Consider the following 8,493-nt stretch of genomic DNA (forward strand, 5'->3'; position numbering starts at 1 on the left):
AAGAACAAATTAAAAAATTAACACAGTTAACTTGATAAAAGTAGACATTAAATAAAAATTTTAAAAACAACAGAGTATACGACATACAGGAAAGAATTAAAAAGTAGCAATAGACAACTTGATAAAAGTAGACATAGAAAGAAAATTTCAAAAGCGATGGGGTACAAAACAGACAGGAAAAAAATTAAAAATAGGGACAGAAAACTAGATAAAAGTACACATAGAAACAAAAATTCAAAATTGAAGGCATTAAGAGAGGAAAAAATTAGAAGATAGGAAAAACAAACTAAATAAATGGACACATGGAAAGCAAATTTCAAAAGCAACATGACAGTGAGAACAGACAAGGAAGAACTAAAAACAGGGACAGGAACCAGATAAAAGCAGACAGAGAAATAGTATCATAAAAGGAACAGGATTAAGAAATTAAAGGAAGAAGTTAAAAAATAGGAAAAGCAAGCAAAATTTTAAAAAGAAAAAAAAATTGAAAAGCGACAATATACAGGACAGACAAAATGAATTAAAAATATAGACAGTGACCTGAACTGGATAAAAGTAAAAATAGAAAGAATGTAAAAGCAACAAGATACAGAACAAACAAACAATAAATAAAAAGTAGGGATAGACATCTTGATAAAAGTAGACATGGGAAGAATATTTACAAAGTGACAACAGGACAGAGGAAAAAGTACAAACAAGGACTAGATAAACAGAAACGTAGCAAGAAAAATTAAAAAGCAATACAATACAGGACAGACAAGAAAGAATTAAAAAATAAAATGAACCACATAAAAGGAGACATAGAAAGAAAGCTTAAAAATCGACATCACAAAGGAAAGAGAAGAAAAAATTAAAAAATAAGGATGGAGTAAAAAAGACAGAAAAATAGAAAGTAAATTTCTAAAACAGCAGAGTACATGATAGAGGAAAAAAATAAAAAATAGAGATAGTGAGTTTGATAAGAGTAGACATAGAAAGAAATTTAATAAAATAATCAGGGTACAGAACAGAGAAGAAAAAAATGAAGAAATAAAGACAGTGAACTGCGTAAAAGTTTACACAGAAAGAAAGCTGAAATACTGGCATCATTAAAGGAAAGAGAAGAAAAATGAGAAAATAAGAATAGGGTGACACATAGAAAATTTAAAAAGCAGGACAAAGGGATAGAGAGAAAAAAAAATAGGGACAGGAAGAAAAGCAGAATAACCAAGAGAAGAAAAAAAAACAGAAAGGGAACTGCACAGAGATGGGCAGCAGGACAGAGAGATGGAGAAAGAAAAAACAGGAACGAGAACAGGGACAGAGGGATAGAGAGGCAAAGAGAGGGATGGGGACCAGGACAGTGGGATATAAATGGAGAGGGACGGGGAGCAAACACAAGATTGCAGAGAAAGAGGTCCAGGGAAGTGGAAGGAATGACAGAGAGAAAAAGAAGGGGGCAGGGAGCAGATCAGAGAGCTGGAGGAAGAAAAGATGCTGCTGGGGAGCCGGACAGGATGACAGAGCCAAAAGAAATGAATAGGAAGCAGGGCAGCAGGATGCAAACAGCAAAAATAATTGTAGGCAACAGGACAGAGGGATTGACAGAGAACTAAGGGACAGGGAGCAGGACAGAGGAATGGAAGGAAAAAATATTGATGAGCAACAGGACAAAAGGATGCAGAGAAAAAGAAAGAGGGAAAAGGAAGGAGGGAGAGAGAGAAAGATGGGGATAGAGCATGGGACATGGAGAGACAAAAAGCAGGACAAGGAACAGCACAGAGGGACTCAGGGCAGGGTCGGGGGAACCAGATGCAGATAAAGACAAAGAGATGGAAAAGGAAAGAAAACAATGATGGGCTGCTGGACAGAGATGGAGGAAGAAAAACTAGGGCCAGAGGAGGGAAGAGAGAAAGGAAAAAAAGGACAGCTAGCTGGACAGGGGGATATAACTAGAAACAAGGAGACAGGCAGCGGGACAGAGGGATAAAGGCAGAATAACCAGGGAGAGGAAGCAGGACAGATGGACAGTGAGACCAAAAAAACGGGCAGGGAGCAGGACTGAAAGATGGAGAAAGAACCATTAGGGGCACAGGGGTAGAGAGAGGAAAATACAGGCTGGAGGAAGGACAGAGGGACAGAGAGAGTGTGACAGAACCCGGACAGAGAGTGGGAGAAAGAAAAACCCGTGACAAGCACCAGGCCAGAGGCGGGGGGCAGGGGGAAAGGAGTACAGGAGGAAGGAGAGAGGGATACAGGAAACAAGCGAGGGACAGGGAGCAAGAAAATGGGATACAGAGAAAAAGAGAGGGATGGGGAGAAGGACACTGGAATAGAGAGGAAGCAAGAGCAACAGGGAGAATGACAGGGAGATGGAGCCAGAGGAAAAACAGGGACCAAAAGCAGGACAGAGAAATGGCAAAGGAAAATTAGGGATGGGGAGCAGGCCAGAGGGGTGGAGAGACAACGAGGGACGCAAGGATAACAACAGAGAAAGAGGGAGGGAGAGAGGGAAGGAAGGATGAGGAGCAGCACAGCAGGATGGAGAAAGAAAGAGAGGGATGGGGAGCAGGGCAGAGAAATGGAGAAAGAAAATACAGTGATGGGGAGCAGGACAGGGGGCTAGAAAGAGAAAAATAAGACAAGAGAGAAGACCGAGGAGCAGAGAGAGAAAGAAAGGTCGAAAGAAAAGGTCAGAGACGCAGCGAAATCAAGAAAAACAGGGACAAGGAGCCCTGCCGAGAGATGAAGCAAGAAAATGTAGGGTCGGTAAGCAGGACAGAGGGATAGAGAGACGGGGCGGGGGGAGGAGAGGAAGAACAAAGGAGCGACACAGATGGTGACAGGGCGCAGGACATACAAACAAAGAGAGCAAAAGGACAGGGAACAGGACAAAGGGATTGAGAAATAAAGAGAGGGTCAGATCTGTACAAACAGAGCAAGAAGGGGGAAAAAATACAGCAATGGGCTAGAGGACAGAGACAGAGGAAGAGAAAAAAGGGCCAGGGAGCAGGACAGAGGAGGAGAGAAAGGAAAAAGGGAGAGCTGGCTGAATGGGGAGGTATAGCAAGAAGCAACTGGACAGGCAGCAGGACAGAGAAATAAAGGCAGAAAAAACGGGGACACGAAGCAGGACAGAGGAAGAGTGAGAGGAAACAAGGGGCAGGGAGCAGGACAGAGGTGGAGAAAGAAGCATTGGAGCAGAAGGATAGAAAGAGAAAAAAGAAAGACAGCAAGAAGGATGGGGGATAGAGGGGAGAAAGAAGGACAAGGAGCAGGACACTGATTGTCAGAGAAAGACAGGGACAGGGAGCAAGACAAGGTGATACAGAGAGAGAAAAAAGGGACAGGGAGGCAGGACAAAGTGAAAGGCAGCCAAAAATAAGAGACAGGGAGCAGGACAGAGATGGAGGGGAAAAAGCCTACAATGGGCAGCAGGAGACAGGAAAGGAGAAGAAAAAAACTGCACTGGGCTGCAGGACAGAAATGGAGTGAGAAAAAACAGTGACAGGGAGCAGGATAGAGTGACAGAGAAAAAAAAAAAACAAAGAGGGAACAGGGCAGAGAAACGGGGGGAAAGGCAAGGAGAAGGACAAAGAAACGGGGGGGGGGACAGGAAGCAGGACAGGGAGATGGAACAAGAAAGGAAAAAAGGATGGGGAGGCAGAACAAAGGGAAAGAGAAACAAGGACAGGGAGCAGGGCAAAGGGATGAAAGATGAAAAAATAGTGATGGGCTGCAGGATAGAGACGGAGGAATTAAAAAATACACACAGGGGGCATGACAGAATGACAGAGAGAGAAAAAAGGGACAGAGAGTAGAACAGCATTGGAGGAAAAAACCAACTATGATGGGCAGTGGGAGAGAGCTACAGAGAAAGAAAAAATACTGAGGAAGAGAGCAAGGAAAGAATGGAGAGCTAGCTGGACAGGAGGATACAGTAAGAAAGGATGGGAGAGGGCATGGGACAGAGAGAGAAAGACAGAAAAGATAGTGAGAGGAAGCAGGGCAGAGGGACAGCAAGAAAAAAAAGGGACAGGGATCTGCACAGAGATGGAGAAAAAAGCAGCAAAGACAGACGAGAAGAGACAGAAAGAGCAACAGGGAGCAGGGTAGAAAAAGAAAAATCAGGGCAGCAGCGTGATGAGGATGGAGGAAAAAATCTGGGATGGTCAACAGGACAGAGAGGAATATGAATATGGGTAGGGAGTGGGACAAAGGGATATAGCAAGAAACAACAGGACAGAAAGCAAGACAGAGCAACAGACAAGAATAATAACAAGAGAGAGAAAGACAGAGACCATGAGAAGCACAGGGGGTTAGAGAAAGAAAAAGAGGTATTAGGAGCCCTGCAGAGAGATGGAGAACAAAAAAAAAAAAGAGGCAGGGAGCAGCACAAAGGGTCAGAGAGAGTAAGAGACAAACAGGAAGAAGGACTGGGACAGTGAGATACACAATGAAAAAAACCAGTGATAGTAAGCAAGACAAAGGGATAGAGAAAGAGATGGAAAGAGAAAGAGAGAGAGGAAGGCAGGGACACAGCGCGGCATGTACAGGTGCAGAGAGGAAAAGAATGCAAGGGAACAGGCCAAAGAAATTGTTGGGGAAAAAAAGACGGATGCAGATCAGGACAAAGAGGTGGAAAAGCAATGCAGTGATGCCTACAGGACAGAGACAGAGAATGAAAAAAAAAAAAAGGGAGAGGGAGCAGGACACAAAAATAGAGAGAAGAGGAGAGGTACAGGGGAAGAGACAAAAAAGAAAAAAAACCTCACAAGAGCATGTGAAAGAGAGGGGGCCAGGAGAGAGGCAGGGAGGGCCCAGGATGCACAAGAGGGGAGAAAGGGCCTCGAGGGCCCGGGACTCACCCTCACCGCAGCTCTCGCTCTTGGTGCTGCCAGGAGACTTTGACAGTTCAGACGCTTCTTTCTCCTTCTCTCCTCCCTTCCTCTTCTGCAACTCTGGTCGCTTGGCTGTCCTCCACCTAAGAGAATACATGGGTGTCTCACAGCTCTTACGAGATAAGGCTTCCTAGACAAGTATCCTTGCTCACTCATGCAATGGCTCGTGGCCGTACCGCGCTGTTGGTGATGCATACAAACCCTGCGGTCCGTGTTGGCAGCCTGGCCTGCTGTGCACTACAAAGAAGGATCCTTCCTCACCCGGAGAGGCAGGCTCTTTCTTGCCTGCAGCAGGAGACAGCTGCCAGCCAGATGGCCTTCGATTTCTTCTTCTTTACGTTTCTATGGCATCTCCAGCTTCAGCCGCGTCAGCTCCTGTCCACAGCCGGTAACACCGCTTTTCAAGGAGCAGCTGGAAGCCCGCAGGAAAACACACGAAACCGGCAACAAAACTACACCACGTGCCGTGCCGCGGGGGCCGCGGCGGTAGTCAGGACTACACCTCGTCGCACACGCCTAAGAGCAGCCCGGCACCCGAGTCCGCAAAAACTGCACCTTCCGGCACGCACTGGCAAACACGGCGCAGCCCCCTCCGCGCGGCTCCCGGCGGCGCCGGCTCCGACCCGGCGCGGCCCCCTCCGCGCGGCTCCCGGCGGCGCCGGCTCCGACCCGGCGCGGCCCCCTCCGCGCGGCTCCCGGCGGCGCCGGCTCCGACCCGGCGCGGCCCCCTCCGCGCGGCTCCCGGCGGCGCCGGCTCCGACCCGGCGCGGCCCCCTCCGCGCGGCTCCCGGCGGCGCCGGCTCCGACCCGGCGCGGCCCCCTCCGCGCGGCTCCCGGCGGCGCCGGCTCCGACCCGGCGCGGCCCCCTCCGCGCGGCTCCCGGCGGCGCCGGCTCCGACCCGGCGCGGCCCCCTCCGCGCGGCTCCCGGCGGCGCCGGCTCCGACCCGGCGCGGCCCCCTCCGCGCGGCTCCCGGCGGCGCCGGCTCCGACCCGGCGCGGCCCCCTCCGCGCGGCTCCCGGCGGCGCCGGCTCCGACCCGGCGCGGCCCCCTCCGCGCGGCTCCCGGCGGCGCCGGCTCCGACCCGGCGCGGCCCCCTCCGCGCGGCTCCCGGCGGCGCCGGCTCCGACCCGGCGCGGCCCCCTCCGCGCGGCTCCCGGCGGCGCCGGCTCCGACCCGGCGCGGCCCCCTCCGCGCGGCTCCCGGCGGCGCCGGCTCCGACCCGGCGCGGCCCCCTCCGCGCGGCTCCCGGCGGCGCCGGCTCCGACCCGGCGCGGCCCCCTCCGCGCGGCTCCCGGCGGCGCCGGCTCCGACCCGGCGCGGCCCCCTCCGCGCGGCTCCCGGCGGCGCCGGCTCCGACCCGGCGCGGCCCCCTCCGCGCGGCTCCCGGCGGCGCCGGCTCCGACCCGGCGCGGCCCCCTCCGCGCGGCTCCCGGCGGCGCCGGCTCCGACCCGGCGCGGCCCCCTCCGCGCGGCTCCCGGCGGCGCCGGCTCCGACCCGGCGCGGCCCCCTCCGCGCGGCTCCCGGCGGCGCCGGCTCCGACCCGGCGCGGCCCCCTCCGCGCGGCTCCCGGCGGCGCCGGCTCCGACCCGGCGCGGCCCCCTCCGCGCGGCTCCCGGCGGCGCCGGCTCCGACCCGGCGCGGCCCCCTCCGCGCGGCTCCCGGCGGCGCCGGCTCCGACCCGGCGCGGCCCCCTCCGCGCGGCTCCCGGCGGCGCCGGCTCCGACCCGGCGCGGCCCCCTCCGCGCGGCTCCCGGCGGCGCCGGCTCCGACCCGGCGCGGCCCCCTCCGCGCGGCTCCCGGCGGCGCCGGCTCCGACCCGGCGCGGCCCCCTCCGCGCGGCTCCCGGCGGCGCCGGCTCCGACCCGGCGCGGCCCCCTCCGCGCGGCTCCCGGCGGCGCCGGCTCCGACCCGGCGCGGCCCCCTCCGCGCGGCTCCCGGCGGCGCCGGCTCCGACCCGGCGCGGCCCCCTCCGCGCGGCTCCCGGCGGCGCCGGCTCCGACCCGGCGCGGCCCCCTCCGCGCGGCTCCCGGCGGCGCCGGCTCCGACCCGGCGCGGCCCCCTCCGCGCGGCTCCCCGCGGCGCCGGCTCCGACCCGGCGCGGCCCCTTCCGCGCGGCTCCCCGCGGCGCCGGCTCCGACCCGGCCGCGGCGCCGGCTCCGACCCGGCGCGGCCCGTCCGCGCGGCTCCCCGCGGCGCCGGCTCCGACCCGGCACGGCCCCTCCGCGCGGCTCCCCGCGGCGCCCGCTCCGACCCGGCGCGGCCCCCTCCGCGCGGCTCCCGGCGGCGCCGGCTCCGACCCGGCGCGGCCCCTCCGCGCGGCTCCCGGCGGCGCCGGCTCCGACCCGGCGCGGCCCCTCCGCCCGGCTCCCGGCAGCCCGCCGCTCACCTGTGCGGTGCCGACGCTGCAGTACCTGGCTTCGGCTACGAGACGACAGCAGCAGCGAGCACCCGCCGGACAGCGCTTGCCCAGGGGCGGCAGTGGCGCTGCAGTGCTGCACTTTGCATACGTCTGGCGACAGCGGTATTTCCTTACCGGGGAGCAGCAACGAGCGCGTGGGGAAACACCCCGCAGACACCGCAGCAGGGCATTGCTGTTACGGGTAGAGGCTAGCGTGCATCACAGGGACGCTACCGCGCATGCGCGGCTCCCGAGCTGCAGTACCGAATTTTGTTCGCTCGGTGACAGCAGGGAGAGCAGCAAAGCGCGCCACTGCGCATGCGCGGCACTCGCGCCGCAGTACCGAATTTTGGTCGCACGGTGGCAGCAGGGAGCACGGCAAAGCGCGCCACCGCGCACGCGCGAATCCCGAGCTGCAGTACCGAATTTCGGTCGCACGGTGGCAGCAAGGAGCGCGGCAAAGCGCGCCACCGCGCACGCGCGAATCCCGAGTTGCAGTACCGAATTTCGGTCGCACGGTGGCAGCAAGGAGCGCGGCAAAGAGCGCCACCGCGCATGCGCGGCTCCAGAGCTTCAGTACCGAATTTTGGTCGCATGGTGGCAGCAGCGAGTACGGCACAGCGCGCCACCGCGCATGCCCGAATCCCGAGCTGCAGTACCCAATTTTGGTCGCACCGTGGCAGCAGGGAGCGCGGCAAAGCGCGCCACCGCGCATCCGCGGCGACCGAGTTGCAGTACCGAATTTTGGTCGCACGGTGGCAGCAAGGAGCGCGGCAGAGAGCGCCACCGCGCATGCGCGGCGCCCGAGCTGCAGTACCGAATTTTGGTCGCACGGTGGCAGCAAGGAGCGCGACAGAAAGCTGTGATTTTGCTCCTCTACCTCTCGTAGTCTTCCTCGGGCTCTGGTTTTCTTCCTCGAGGGCTAGTTTTGTTCCTCGGGCTCTGGTTTTGTTCTTCCAGCTCTGCTTTAGCTCCTCGGGCACTGGTTTGGTTCCAAGGGTCTCGTTTTGTTCCTCGGACCCTCCATTTGTTCCTCAGTCTCTGGTTTTGTTCCTCGGGCTCTAGGTTTCTTCCTCGAGCTCTGGTTTTGTTCCTCCAGCTCTGGTTTTTCTACTCGGGCTCTGGTTTTGTTCCTCGGGCTCTGGTTTTTTCCCTCAGGCTCTCGTTTTGTTCCTACGGCCCTGCTTTTCTTCCTCGGACCCTGCTTTTCTT

General features: G+C 57.5%; 1 protein-coding gene across 1 annotated transcript; it reads right to left on the reverse strand.

The window, feature by feature from the left end:
* Positions 1–2,892: 2,892 nt before the first annotated feature.
* LOC142076482 (uncharacterized) lies at positions 2,893–7,522 on the reverse strand. The gene is made up of 3 exons (XM_075138767.1): positions 7,516–7,522; positions 5,082–5,136; positions 2,893–4,963 (listed from the first exon to the last, which is right to left on the reverse strand). Exons 1-3 carry the CDS (start codon positions 7,520–7,522, stop codon positions 2,899–2,901), a joined length of 2,127 nt encoding a protein of 708 aa, XP_074994868.1. The 3' UTR covers positions 2,893–2,898.
* Positions 7,523–8,493: the final 971 nt, after the last annotated feature.

This window comes from Calonectris borealis, unplaced genomic scaffold (assembly GCF_964195595.1).
Source record: "Calonectris borealis unplaced genomic scaffold, bCalBor7.hap1.2 HAP1_SCAFFOLD_54, whole genome shotgun sequence".
NCBI lineage: Eukaryota > Metazoa > Chordata > Aves > Procellariiformes > Procellariidae > Calonectris > Calonectris borealis.

Coding starts and splice junctions, on each gene's coding strand:
- LOC142076482 (XM_075138767.1), bottom strand. Junction 4,964..5,081: donor CTGCCAACACGGACCGCAGG/GTTTGTATGCAT, acceptor GTATTCTCTTAG/GTGGAGGACAGCCAAGCGAC.